General features: G+C 37.0%; 1 protein-coding gene and 1 non-coding gene across 2 annotated transcripts in view; one reads left to right on the top strand and one right to left on the bottom strand.

Annotated features, from left to right (window-relative positions):
• Positions 1–15479, bottom strand: part of SPEF2 (sperm flagellar 2) — a 192537-nt gene that overhangs the window by 164529 nt on the left and 12529 nt on the right. Inside the window, exons 3-4 of the mRNA XM_032135721.2 lie at positions 3340–3592; positions 519–689 (exon numbers count right to left, since the gene is read on the bottom strand). Coding sequence (XP_031991612.1) covers positions 519–689; positions 3340–3592 — 424 coding nt within the window. The remainder of the gene's footprint in view (positions 1–518; positions 690–3339; positions 3593–15479) is intronic.
• Positions 12290–12351, top strand: LOC116457150 (U7 small nuclear RNA). Its single transcript, XR_004244922.1, has one exon. It is a non-coding gene; the product is annotated as a U7 small nuclear RNA (small nuclear RNA).

Below are 15479 nucleotides of genomic sequence, written 5' to 3'. Positions count from 1 at the left end.
AAGCAAGAAGCAAGGGCCAGAAAGATGTTAAGAGTTGTTGAACGTGATTGAAAGGTAAGCAAGCAAAGAATTACCTCACATCTCCAAGAACAGAGAAATGGGGCAGGACCAAAGGTTGCAAAAGAGGAGAAAGCGAGGGGACAATGTCTGATCTATCTGCCGCAGTGGTGACGATGGTCATGTGCCTTTGACCAATGGGGTAGCTAGTAGCAACCCTCCATCACTAAAGCAGCTGAAACATCAATTTCTACCAGTGAAGGTAATGCAGTTGTCTTGCCACTCCAGAAGATGGCAGTTCTTGTTCTCAGCCACAAGTAGAGGTGAGAGTCAGCAAGAGTCAAGATGGAGAAAAGCAGCAGGGGAGAGAGAGAAAGGGTGAGAGTAGGGCAGGACAAAGTCGTGCATCAGCAAAGTGCAACTCGTGCTCCACTACTGCTTATGCAATGTGTACTATAGGCATAAATCACAAACTGTATACTATACACTAATGAATTTCTGAAAAAATAGTTCTATAGAACCTTTTCGATATCAAAACATCTTTGCTCTTCCTTGAGTTTTTGAAATCTTTCAAGTTTCTCAAAATGCAAATGGGCAAGATCTTCTTTCACGTGTTTATATTTTTCTTGAAACCTGTGTGTAATCCGCATCAGATTGAAATCAGTTTGACGTGGTATCATGTGTGTAAGTCTCTAAATGAAAAAAGCATTTCAAAAGATTTTGTTATTAGAGAATAAAGAGCACATTTTCATTATAAGCACAAATAAATTTGTCTTCAAAATGAAATTCTTTAAATTACTATTGTTGATAGTTAAGCTAAATTCAAGCCCCATTCCAATTACTCATATTCTTAATTGATGTAAGAGCAATTATAAAAACATTATCCTTTGTGGTTCTTCTTGCAAAATAGCCTCATATATACTTTTATAGTTAAACTTTTTACACTGAGTTTAATTTTCAATAAATGGTATTTATATTCTTGGAAATACATTTTTGCAAAAATAATTTCATTAAACCAATTTTAACATATAAGAGATAATATAAGAAGCTAGATCCTTCCCATTGCTTAGCCACTCCTTAGTAAAAAGTGAAGAAACATTAAAACTTCCTAGGTTTGTGTTTCAGCTTTACCACTTACTATCTGCATAAAATTGGGCAAGTTACCTAATCCATCTGTGCCTTAGTTTCATCATCTGTAAAATGGGAATAATGAAAGTACCTATCTTTTACAGCTGTTGTGAAGATCTAGTGAGATAATATTCATAAAGCACCTGAAACAGGGCTTGGCACATCACTAGGCATGCCATTTAATAAATTTCAACCATTATTAATATTACCTGCATCTCTTCTCATCTAGTATCAAAGAAGACGGCATCTCTACTTCTTTCCTATGATATCACCTCTTTCACATGAACCATTGATTGCATATTCCTCTTTCCATCCCCAGAGGGCCTCTTTCCATCTGGTCCTTGTACCATTTTCATCTCTCCTGCCACTGATTCTTTTTCTCAACTGATAAGTGACCCCAGTCTCTAGGTCCATAAAACAAGCAATCTCATACTTCACTTGAGCTTTTCTCTCCTACTGTTCTCTTCTTTACCTCCACATTTCTTGAAAGAATAATCTATGCTGCCCTCTTCCGCATCTCCAAAGTCCTTCTCAACTCACTGCAATCCATATCACTCTAATGAAACATTTTTCTGTCCCCAATATGTAAGCTCTAAGAGGGTTGGGGCTTTTCCTGTGTGTTTGTTATGCAAGTGCTTGACAACAAGTAGGAGCCCAATAAATATTTGTTCAGTGAATGAATTATTGATGCTGGAAGTTCACCCATGACCAACATTAAATGAGCTAATAGGCATTTGTTTGTCTTCATCTACACAGCTCTTACAGCACTTGCCACTGTTGACTGCTTTACATTTTATTATATATAAACTCCACTCCAGTTAGTCCACTCTTTTTCTTGAAGCTACAAAAACGTCCAATTCTGAACTCTGAGGCAGGTAGAAATAAGCATCCCTGTTTTTACGGTTGGGGAAATTGAAGCTGAGAGTTGTTTAGAGGCTGGCTCAACGTTAACCAGCTTGCAAGTGAAGGAGGCCGAATGCAATATTAAATTATTCATATTAAGACTAATCTAATTTCTAGCTCTCAAGGAGTGCTGAGTCCATTCTGCTACCAGACTTACAATGATATCCATGAAGAATGGACAAACATAAACATGGAGATGGCCCTCATATCTATTATGGCATTGCTGCTTCAAAATTTAAATTTAAAAATATAATTCTATCCATTGATATTTACTATTTTGCATCAGTGCAGCACTCATGATTATTCCAGAGGCCTGTAAAAGTTAACGCACTTCATTTACCATAAGGAATTGCATAAAAACTGGAGAGAATTGTCGACTTTTTAGTTAGTCAATTAGTCAATAACACATTTAATGAGTACTTACAACATTTGAAGCATTGTACTAGACATATTCATCAAATCTGATGTACTAAAAATCTGGTAAGGTCATATGACAAATAAATAATGAATAGTTAGCCAACAATATCAGTATCAGGAGGGTAAAACCAAGAGAGTGAGAATTACTTATGCTCTAGAGTTCCAAATGAAGAAATCATGTGTACTGGGCTGCACAGTAGATGAAGAACAGTTTGGGGAAGAGGAGAGATGAGAAGGGTGAGTTTGGGTGTAAGGGAAGGAAGAGCAGGAATAGAAAGTCATATTTAAGGACAGACTGTCAATTAACATAGAAGAAAGAAATGCCATGCTGGGGACTAGAAAGAAGTAAAAATAGGTTTCTGAGCAGAAGAACTCAATAAAAGTAAAGTTTAGGGAAGATTCATTTAGCAGTTGATTGGCTTATCCAGAAGATTGAGAGACATTTTAGTAGGTTGCTGCAGTAGCTGATAAGAAGATCTGAGCAAATATGATGGGGTAGAAACAGGAAGAGAGAAGCAGGCACAAAAAGTATTAGGCCTGTAGTCCCAGCTACTTGGGAGGCTCAGGCAGGAGGACTGCTTGAGCTCAGGAGTTCAAGATCAGCATGGAAAAAAGAGCAAGGCCCTGCCTCTCTAAAACAACAACAACAAAAAGTACTGGAAATTAGGAAGAGTTTGATAAGCTATTGGCAATATGGATAGGCTAGAGAGAGACATCAAAAATGGCTAAATAAATTGAAAATATTAATATAAAATAAAACCCAAGTATGGCCAGTAACATACATAAGGGAAATATATACCTAATGAGGCTTCTTTGAGAATTCAATATCATTATCATTTCTCTTTATCAAATTTTACATTATGACATGCTTATTATGCTTTTTTATGTACCTACCTCTCGAAAAGTATCACTTTTCATGTTTTGAAGTCTTAAATTTGTCAGACGTTGCATGGTTTGCATCTCCAGTCCAGTCAGTCCACTTTTCTTCTTTTTCTGAAGAGCAATGTACAATTGATATAACAGCTTTGTTGCCACCCCAGGCTTTTCTGTGATGATGCCATGGGCCACATTCTGATCAAACTGCACACCCAGAAGGTGAAGTGTTGGCTCCAAGCGAGAAAAATTATTAAGTTTGGCACTTGAAACCCTAGACAGTAAAATATTTTACATAATTAGACATTAGCATTAAATTAAAGACAAACAACAAATATCAGAAGTATTATCATTATCCAATATTTGAATTATTTCATGTTCTTTTAGCTGTATCATTCCTCTCTAAAACCACTCTAATGTAAATACATTGAGATTTTTTATTGACCGTGTCTACCTGAACTCTATGCATTCATTTCTCTTAAATGGCTACACTAAAATTTTTCTGCTCTAAATTGACAATACAATTTCTTCAGAAGTAAATATAGAAGTCACAATACCTAAACCTGATATACTGTTCCTAGTACACTATTTCTCAAGAGACTGCATTCAGGTAGTGGTTCTAAATCTTTTGTTTTTGAATCACAGATACCTTTGAAAATCTGACAGTTATGGAACCTTTTTTACAGAAAAGAAAACATACATTTATATAGAGAGAGAAAGTGTGTATAACATCGTATAGCATGTTTTTGAGCCTCTTACAGTCTAACCTAAAAGCACACATGTTCTAAAAGGATGTGGAGCTGAGGAAATATAAGAGTGATTTCTAAATATGAATGAGGAGCCAGCACCATGAGATGCCCAACGTCAACAAAAATAGTGATGCAATATCTTGAATTCATGTTCTGGTCATGTGGTGTAACTTACTGTCCTGTTTCCTCTGTGTACTAGTAACTCTTTTAACAGAAATATTTAGCAAGATATATTTAGTGTATTATGCTGCATCAATCAAACTTCAAATAAAATATTTTAAATTAATAAAAGAGAAACAGGCCTTGGAGGAGATTAAGAAGAGATAATGCATGCTACAAGAAAACCTTCTCAGCATGAGACTAAATATACTTTTTTAAAGGTCTTCTCAGGTCCAGTTTTGCAATCTGTTTCTCCACAAATCACCATACAGTTGGAGATACAACATTTGTCTAAAATGACTCAGGTAAAGCAGACCATGTTTTGAGGAATATGATTGTGAAAGAAGATAGTCAAATCAATGACATGTGCTTCCAATCTCTAGAAAGGCATCTATCACCCCTTTTGATCTTCCATCACAGTCGTCCTTTCATGCCCTTCCCATCCTAGGAGTCCTGTGTGCTTTGCTCACTACACATAACTGGAAAGATGTGAACTGAGAGCCACCTGTCAGAGCTTTGGTCTGGGTTATAACCTTGGGCTACAGATTTTAGGGGCATGCTAATTCAGGAGGGAGAGTCCAAAAGCAAACATTACCCATTTCCAAATTTTGTCAAAGCTTAGCCCTGCACTTAAGAAAAAGAGAGAAGAGTTTTCTCTTTCTCTCACTTGTATCACGTGGCTCCCAGAATGCAGTTAATAAGCCTGTTAATGTTATAATTCAGTTACCTACTAGGGTTTAAATGTATTTTACGAAGTGGCCAAAGTACACAGGTCTAACAATACTTCTCTCTGGAAGCTTATTTCTAATCAATCAAATTTGGGGAACAGAACTTGTGTGTAAACTGGTGGAAGCCTACTCTTGTTAAAGCATGGGTAGAATCGAAATGACAGGATAATCAACAGTTGTTTTTTGAACACAGAAAAACCACTGGGACATCTTTGCTCTGGAGACAGAGCATATGAGGTAAATGATGACCTCTGAGGGAATAAGAAATGTATGTTAGGAAAAACCTTTACCATCTCTACCAGCAGTCCTTGCTTGCTAAGAGACTACCTATCTCCTTCCCTTCTTGCCGTCTGGTGAGGGAATACATCTTCTTACAAGGTAAGTAGTAGCTGCCCTCCCAGAAATTGTCTTGACTATTTACTTTAAAAAAAAATCTTCTCAATTTTCACTATTTGTGAAGGAATAAAAATATTCAAAATCAGGGAATTCTCTCAGAGTTAGATGAGTATTCTTAGAATTAAATTATTTCCAAGATCAATAAGTTATTTACAAAACATATTTCCAGTTTACATTTTAAACTAAAGAAACTAAAAGTGTTAGATAAGATCCCCAAATCATAAGCCCTGGCACCAGTTGCCTAAAAATTAGGCTATGACAAAAAAGGGATTATTTTCCCCACCAAATATACCATTACAAAGGTCATACCCATAAAATTTACTGATCCTTGTTTTATTTAAAAGACCATGTGCCCTGGGGAAAAAATGGGCTCTTCCAAGAATTGAAGATGGATGATATTTGGTTCTCAATACAAGTAGGACCCTCTTCCCACATTAGGGAATGCAATGACTCTTGGTGAGAGAGAAAGTTAGTCATTTGTAGTATATAACAAGCAGGGCTGTTACAAAGGACACACACCTGTCCAAAGGTGGAACAAGAGTATGAAATCCACCCTCTGTTCAGATTGCTAAGCCTTGTCCCTGGCATGAGACTGCTTCATCCAAAATGGGGCTCCTTTTTCCTTGTAAAAAGGCCTTTCTGTTCACGAAGGCCTGCATTTTTACAGTCATTTCCAGCCAGATGGGGACCCTTTTTCCATTTCACAAAAGGCCCTCTGTGGTCCTGCCAACAAGAGCCACTTTGGTACACCTGAAACACTCATCTGCGATCTGGTCAGGATGGTCCTTTAACTTTTCCATGGTTAAGCAGATATACTCTCTGATATCCCTCATTTATTCATTGGAAACAATATTATGAGCTTGCTATGGGCCAGGACAATGCTTGGAGCACAAAGAATAAACACACGCTGCAACTTTCAGGATCTTCACAATCTAGTTGAGGAGCAAACATTCATTTACCATTCATCAAACATTGTTTGGGCTCCTTCATGTGGCAGGCACTCTGATAAGAACTGATATATAAATAAATAATTATAACTTGATAATGATAATGTAATAAGGAAAGGGATATCCAAAGTTTTATTAGAACAAAGTGAAAAGGGAGACTAAATCTACTAAGAAAGTAATAGAAGAGTTTAGAGAAGGAGTAGATTTTTAGCTGGCACTTCAAAATAAATACAAGTTTCTCATGGTAGAAGTGAAAAAATAACATTAATTTGCAAAGGTGCAAGGCATAACAAAAACATATGATGTGTATGTGGACCAAAGAAGCTTAGGTTAGGATTCTGGGTTGATGGGAAATGTGGCTGGAAAGGTGAATGAGGGTCACACTGAGAAGTACCTTATAAGCCATGACCTTGAGAGTGACAGAGAGACTGGAACACTTGAATTTCTTAAGCTGATGGGGATATCACACCTAGAGATATGAGTGTAGAGTTTTAGCTTCATATTGGGAAGTCTAAACAAGGTCTTTATCTGTAGAATTTACTAGGAAATGTGGGCATTCATTAATTTAAAAAATACTGACTGAAAGCTAAATATGCACCAGGCCTATGTTAAGCCCTAGAGATATAAAGAAAAATAACCTAATACCCTTAACTTCATGGTGTTTTGTGCAACATGAAACACAGATAAAGAAACTGACAACAAAGTGATCAGTGTTATAAAAATTAAATGTGTAGGCTGAGTTTCTTTTTTTTTTTTTTTTTTTTTTGAGACGGAGTCTCGCTCTGTCGCCCAGGCTGGAATGCAGTGGCGCAATCTCGGCTCACTGCAAGCTCCGCCTCCCGGGTTCACGCCATTCTCCTGCCTCAGCCTCTCCGAGTAGCTGGGACTACAGGCGGCCGCCACCACGCCCGGCTAATTTTTTGTATTTTTAGTAGAGACGGGGTTTCACTGTGGTCTCGATCTTCTGACCTCGTGATCCGCCCGCCTCGGCCTCCTAAAGTGCTGGGATTACAAGCGTGAGCCACCGCGCCCGGCCTGAGTTTCTAACTTTCATAAAGGGATAGATAGCAACAACAACAAAAGGATTGGACATCTGGTTATGTGCAAGTCATAACACATCAATCTATATGTACAAGAACTGAGAAATCACAAAAAAGAAAATGAGGGCATGGACACTGACCTACCTACCCTGGCATTCTTATACCTTGGAGGGTAATCCAGCTTCTAATGGTGGCAGCAAGGCTAGGTACAGAAGGAGTGAAGGGCTGAGAGGTCAGGGGCAGCTGGGGCTAACAACGAATTTATATGCCATGCCCTTGAGGAAGAGATGTGTGATATGAGATGTACGTACGGGTTAGGATGTTACCCTGTACACCAGAAGCTCAAGAAATTGGATGGAATTAGCAAAAAAGGGTTTATTTGGTATGACAGTATAGTTCTAATCTATGGCTTCTTTTGTGTCATACAGTTACTATGTGTACAACTAGGATAATCTGGATTATGAAAGAATAATTCACCTCTAGCATGGAAATATCAGAGATTCTTTTGCTCAGAAGTCTTATAATACAGGTGCAGCTTCATAAAGGCCTATCATTTCAGACAAACAAAAATAAAAAGTACTTGAGCAGGAAGTATCAGGTTAAAATATTATGGATTTGAGGTAGATCTTCGTAAATGGCAGAGTCAGAACCTCTAAAAATCTATTCCTCCTTAAAGGCAACAATAACACCAATAAAAATTGTAAAAATCAACTTTTTCGTAACTCTGGAAATTAGCTAAAGGCTTGTAACAACTCAAGGAACATTTATTTAAGAAAAGCTGCTTAATAGTGGTAAGAAAAGAGAGCTTTTTGTCATTTTAGTTTGCTCCACGTCCATACCCCTCTCCCTAGCTCCATGGTGGCTATGAAAATCAGCAGCAGACTTACAACCATGGCAGCTATAAAAACCAGCAGTTTAGCAGTTATCAGAGCAGACAAACAGATTTGAAGTGCCTCCAAAGTCCTGTCTTCAGAGTGTTGCTTTTCTTTTCTTTTTTCTTTTTTTTTTTGAGACAGAGTCTCACTCTGTCACCCAGGCTGGAGTGCAACGGCGCAATCTTAGCTCATTGCAACCTCCATCTCCCAGGTTCAAGGGATTCTCCTGCCTCAGCCTCCTGAGTAGCTGGGAATACAGGTGCCCACCACCATGCCCAGCTAATTTTTTGTATTTTTAGCAGAGATGGGGTTTCACCATGTTGGCCAGGCTCATCTCAAACTCCTGACTTCAGGTGATCCACCCACCTTGGCCTCCCAAAGTGTTGGGATTACAGGCGTTAGCCATCACACCCGGCCCAGAGTATTGCTATTTGACTACCCAGTAGTGTTGTGAAAATCCCCATTTTCAGGCCTTGTCATTATTTGACCTGACAGAGCTTACTCACTGAAAAAAGTCCTATCCCAAGGGTGTTAGGAAAAAACAATCATAGCAATTATTTATAATCACAGTTACCTGAGACAGTAAAACCAGTTGGAGCAAAGAAGAGCCTGGCCAAAAACTTAAAAGGAAGACCTATGAATGAGATGTCTGTTAGGGAGTCTGAGGCCATATGCATGTGTAGGAATGTATGGATGCCTAGGAAAGACATGAGGAGGTCCAAATCTCTCACCTTTGGCTGACTTTGAGATGTTGCACAAGCAGGAAGTAAAGGCTAAGGGAAAATTGTAAACTGCTAGAGCATTGAAAACATGCCATAATCCACTCATAGAGTTTCTTAGCCAAGGAAAATGTATTGGTCCAAAGTGTTAAAAGATATCTCTGTTCAATTGCTGACGACTAATCTAATTAACTAGAGACTTCAGTTGCAGTATACAAGAGGGAATATAGACTTTACAGAATTAGTCCAGGAGAGTTACTAAACAAACAAACAAAAAAAGCAGAAGCAGCAGCAGCACCAGCAAACCCTGGGAATACGTAATAGTCTGAATTGACACATTATATTATTTTAAATGTCCAATTTTCAAAAATTATGAGACACACAAAGAAACAAAGTATGACCTATACACAAGGAAAAAAAAGTGAATAGAAACTGTGGGGAAGTCTTGGACAAAGACCCTCAATGGCCTATCATAAATATGCTAAAGAAAGGAAAAGAAACTATGTTTATAAACCCTATTCCTGTTTAGAAAAAAAAAGTGCAGCTCACTGCCAGTGGTCATTTAATTTTACATAAACACACTCTATGAGGCTGAAGCAAATCTGACAAATTTTCAATGTGAAAATAAAATATAAAGACTGTTCTTGGAGTTATTTCTAAATACAGCAAACACCAGAATCATCTGAATCATTAGAATCGTGTTATTTCTGAAAAATTGGATTCAGTAAATAAATCTTTCGCCAACAGCTGTTGGAGAACGGTGTTAACATTATACATAGAAATGCTATGTTTTCTAGGATTTGACATCTTTGGTGATTGAGAATTACTACATTTTGTAAATGAAAATACCACTGCTAAAAACTGAATCCTGTAAATAGAATGATGTCTTTTGTTTCCAAAGTCAATATACTAGAGCAATGCAAAAACAATAATAAAAGCAAGATATTTTATGGTAAAGTTATCTCAGGGTAAATGCTACAGCTGCAAGCACTGCCAGCTAGTGTTCTTGGGGTAAAGGGGAAAATGGTTAAAGTTAAAATAAAGTATGAGAACACTGTTTCAACAAAAGGAGAGTATCAATAAAGAAATAGAAATTATAAAAATAGGAACACAGTGAAATTCTGAAGTTGAAAAATACAACTGAAATAAAAACATTCACAATAAGAGTTCAATAGCAAACTAGAGTTGGCAGAGGAAAGAATCTGAGATCTGAGAACCCAAAGATAGGTCAACTAAAACTATTCAGAGGAGGAAAAAAAAGCATGAAGAAAAATGACCAGAACCTCAAAACACATGCATCCACTCTAATCATGAGAAAAACATCAGAGAAATTCCACCTGAGGGAAAATCACTTCGCTAGTATTCTTCAAAACTGTCAAGATCATCGAAAATAAGAAAAGTCTGTCTGAGAAAGCATCACATTCAAGAAGAGCCTAAGGAGATATAATATGATATGCTTCATGGGATCCTGGAACAAGAAAGACATTAGGTAAAAAAAAAAAAAAAAAACCTAAATGGCATATAGATTTTATTTGATAATAATATACAAATATTGGCTCATTAATTGTAAAAAATGTACCACACCAATGTAAGATGCTAGCAATAGGTATGAATAGATATGTACAATATAGGAAATCTCTGTATTATGTCAATAATTTTTCTGTAAATCTAAAATTGTTCTATAATAAAAAGTTTATTTAACAATGAACAAAGCCTCAGTGACCTACAGGACATCACCAGGCATACCAATATACACATAATTGGAGAATGATATGGGAGAGAGAAAGAAAAGGGACAAAAAGAATCTTTGGAGAAACAGTGGCCAAAACTTCACAAATGTGATGAAAGATATGGATCCACACATCCAAGAAGCTCAATGAACTGCAGTAGGTTAGTCACAAAGATATCTACACTTAGACATATTATAGTCAAGTTGTTGAAAGACAAAGACAGAGAGAGAATCTTACAAGCATCAAGAGAAAAAGACATCAAATACAAGAGCTTCTCTATAAAATAAACAGCTGATTTCTTGTCAGAAATTAGGGAGGCCAGAAGACAGCTGGAAGACATGGTCACAGGGCTGAAAAACAAAAACTGCAAATCAAGAATTCTATGACTGGTAAAAATATGTATAAAAACTGAAGGATAAACAAAAACCAAGATAACTCACTGTTAATATACCTGCCCTATAAGAAATACTAAAGGGAATCTTTAAGTCCTAAATGAAAGGACAATATACAGTAACTCAAATCACATGAATAAATTTTAAAGCACATCAGTAGAAGTAACTACACAGAGTAACATAAAAAATAGTTTAAATATATTTTTGTTCGTAACTATTTTCTTCTCCTTATCTGATTTAAAAGTTAAGTGCATACAGCAATAATTATTAAACTGACTTTATGGGCTTAAGATATAATTTGTAGGACAACAATAGCACAAAAAAGGAGGAGACAATTGAGCTATACCGGAGCAAATTTTTTTCTATACTAATTAAATTGAAGTAGTATTAATCTGAATAGCTTGATTTAAATTAAAATATTAATTGCAATCTTCATGAAAACCACTAAAAAATGACTCAAAAAATATAGTAAAAGAAACAATAAGGGAATTAAAATGGTATTAGAAAATATCTAACACAAAAGAAGGTAGTAGTAGAGCAGTAAAAAAGACATAAGACATATACACAACAAATATCTAAATCACACATTTAAATCCTCCTCCATAATTACATTGTAAATAAATGGATTAAATAACTACAATTACAAAGAGGGAATTGACAGAATATACAATCCAATCATATGCTTTCTACAAGAAAATACACTTTAGATTCAAAGACACAAATTTATTGAAAGAAAAAGGATGGAAAAACATATATCAAGCAAATAATAACTGAAACAGACTAGAGTGACTATAGTATCAGGCAAAATTGACTTTAAGAAAAAAAAGTATTACTTGATAATAAGAATATTTTATATTGTTAAAAAGATCAATCCCTCAAGAAGAGGGAGTTGTTTATAACAATTATAAAGAATTGTTTGTAACAATTATAAACTTATATGCATCTAACAATGGAGTCACAAAATACATGGAGCAAAAACTGAAAGAATTAGAAGGAGAAATAGACAACAAGAATAATTTGAGACTTTGGTTCCAACTTTCAATAATAGATACAGCAAGTAGGAGGAAGATCAGTAAGGAAATGTAAGACCTGGATAACACTATAAACCAACTGCACCTCACAGATATCTATAAACACTTTATTGAACAATAATAGAATATACATTCTCTTCAAGTGCATATGAAACATTTTCAAAAAGAGAATATATGTTAGACCATTTTTAAAAACAGCTTCAATAAGTGTTGCAGCTCCTTTAGAATTTGTCTAGCAGGTTTTATAGGTTTTACCAGAAAACTTCCCACCAAAAAAAAAATTTCATTAAGTTTAAAGAGATTGAAATAACTGTGTTGTCCAATGACAATGTAATTAAATTAGAAATAAATAATACAGCAAATTTGGAAAATTCAAAAGTACATGGAAATTACATAACATATTCCTAAATAATAATGAATCAAAGAAGAAACCACAAGAGAAATTAGAATATTACTTGAGATGAATAAAGATGCAAAATGACATACCAAAACTTATGTGGTACAGCTAAATCAGTGCTTAGAGGGAAATTTATAGCCATCAATGCAAATGTTAAAAAAGAGAGTCTCAAATAAAAAAGTTAACTATCCATAACAAGAAACTACAAAAAGAAAATTAAACCCAAAATAAGCAGAAGGCCAGAAATGACAATAAGAACAGAAATAATAAAGTAGCTGATATGGTTAAGCTTTGTGTCCCCACCCAAATCTCATCTTGAACTGTAATCCCCATAATTCCTACATGTCTAGGGAGATACCTGGTGGGAGGTGATTGGATCATGGAGGCAGCTTTCCCCATGTTGGTCTTGTGATAGTGAGTGAGTTCTCATGAGCTATGATGGTTTTATGAGGGGCCCTTCCCACTTTGCTACTCACTCTTCTCTCTCCTGCTGCCTTGTGAAAAAGGATGTGTTTGCTTCCTCTTCTGCCATGATTGTAAGTTTCCTGAGGCCTCCCCAGCAATGTGGAAGTGTAAGTCAGTTAAACTTCTTTCCTTTATAAATTGCCCAGTCTCAGGTATATATTTATAGCAGTGTGAAAATGGACTAATACAGTAAATTGGTACTGCAGAGAGTGGGGTACTATCATAAAGATACTCGAAAACGTGGAAGTGACTTTGGAACTGGGTAACAGGAAAAGGTTGGAACAGTTTGGAGGGCTCAGAAGAAAACAGGAAAATGTGGAAAAGTTTGGAACTTCCTACAGACTTGTTGAATGGCTTTGACCAAAATGCTGACAGTGATATGGACAATGAAGTCCAGCCTGAGGTGGTATCACATAAGATAGTATAGTATTTGCATATAATCTAAATACACCCTTTCATATATTTTCAATCATCTCTAGATTACTTATAATACCTAATACAATGCCTGCATATTACTTCATTCTTGTGGATTCAATGTAGTACTCAGTTTGTGACAAATACAAGTTTTGCTCTTTGGAACTCTGTGAAATTTTTTTCCCAAATATTTTTGAATTGCAATTGCTTGAATTCATGGATGTGGAAATCATGGATACAGAGGGCCAACTATATCTGAGTTGTTTCTACTTTTTGGCTATTAGGAATAATCTGCTATGAACATTGTGTTATCACACGGATAGGTTTTCATTTCTCTTGGGTATATACCTAGAAGTGGAATTGTTGGGTTTGAGAGTCTATGTTTACCCTTTGAGGCACACCTAAACAGTTTTTTTAAGTGCTTGAATTAGTTAAATTCACACTCACATTGTATGAGGGTTTTGATTTCTCCATGTCCTTACCATCACTTATTTTCTATCTTTCTGCCTATAGCCATCCCAGTGGGTGTAAAGTGGTATCTCGTGATCTTGATTTGCATTTTCCTAATCACTAATTGATATGGTTTGGCTCTGTGTCCCCACCCAAATCTCAACTTGTAGCTCCCATAATTCCCACATGTTATGGGAGGAACCCAGTGGCAGATGACTGAATCATTGGGGCAGGTCTTTCCCATGCTGTTCTCGTGATAGTGAATGGGTCTCACAAGGTCTGATGGTTTTAAAAACAAGAGCTTCTCTGCACAACCTCTCTCTTTGCCTGCTGCCATCAATGTAAGATGTGGCTTGCTCCTCCTTGCCTTCCACCATGATTGTGAGGCCTCCCCATCCATGTGGAACTATAAGTCCAAAACAACTTTCTTTTGTAAATTGCCCAGTCTTGGGTATGTCTTTATCAGCAGTGTGAAAATGGAATAATACACTAATGATGTTGAGCATCTATTCATCTCCTTATTAGTTATGTGTTAGCTTCTTTGGGAAATGTCCATTCAGATCCTTTGCCTATTGTTAAATTGGATTGTCTTTTTATTATTGAGTTATAAGTGTTACTTATATATTCTAATAGCCACATGGAGATGAGGAACTTGTTGGGAACTGGAATAAAGGTGATTTTGCTATGCTTTAGCAAAGAGACTGGTGGCATTTTACCCTTGCCCTAGAGATCTGTGGAACTTTGAACCTGAGAGAGATGATTTAGGGTTTCTGGTGGAAGAAATTTCTTTCTTTTTTTTTTGAGATGGAGTCTAGCTCTGCTACCCAGGCTGGAGTGCAGTGGCCCAATCTCGGCTCACTGCAAGCTCCGCCTCCCGGGTTCACGCCATTCTCCTGCCTCAGCCTCACCAGTAGCTGGGACTACAGGCGCCCGCCACCATGCCTGGCTGATTTTTTGTATTTTTAGTAGAGATGGGGTTTCACCATGTTAGCCAGGATGGTTTCAATCTCCTGACCTCGTGATCCACTCGCCTCGGCCTCCCACAGTGCTAGGATTACAGGCTCTGGTGGAAGCTAAGCAGCAAAGCATTCAAGAAGTTTGCTGCAGGCATGGAGCCCTCATGGAGAACCTCTGCTAGGGCAATGCAGAAGGTAAATGTGGGGTCAGAGCCCTCATACAGAGTCTCTAGTGGGGCACCACCTAGTGGAGCTATGAGAAGAGGGCAACCGTCCTCCAGAAACCAGAATGGTAGATCCACCGACAGCTTGCACCATGCACCTGGAAAAGCCACATACACTCAACACCCGCCTGTGAATGCAGACAGGTGGGGGGTTGTACCCTGAAAGCCACAGGGGCGGAGCTGTCCAAGGCCATGGGAGCTCACTTCTTGCATCAGTGTGCCCTGGATGTGAGACATGGAGTCAAAGGAGATGATTTTGGAACTTTAAAGTTCAATGACTGCCCTACTGGGTTTTGATATCTGTAGAGGGTCCAGGAACGAATACCTCAAGAATACCAATGGAGGATTGTATCCATCAATTGATAAATAGATAAATAAAATGTAGTATGGTATATTCATATAATCGAAATTATTCAGAAAATAAATAGAAATGAAGAAATACTGATACTTGCTAACACGGGTGAACCTTGAAAACATTATCCTAAGTGA

Source organism: Hylobates moloch, unplaced genomic scaffold, assembly GCF_009828535.3.
Source record: "Hylobates moloch isolate HMO894 unplaced genomic scaffold, HMol_V3 SCAFFOLD_17, whole genome shotgun sequence".
Classification (NCBI taxonomy): domain Eukaryota; kingdom Metazoa; phylum Chordata; class Mammalia; order Primates; family Hylobatidae; genus Hylobates; species Hylobates moloch.
The sequence above is the reverse complement of the archived record's forward strand: the minus strand, read 5'-3'. Positions and strand labels throughout refer to the sequence as shown.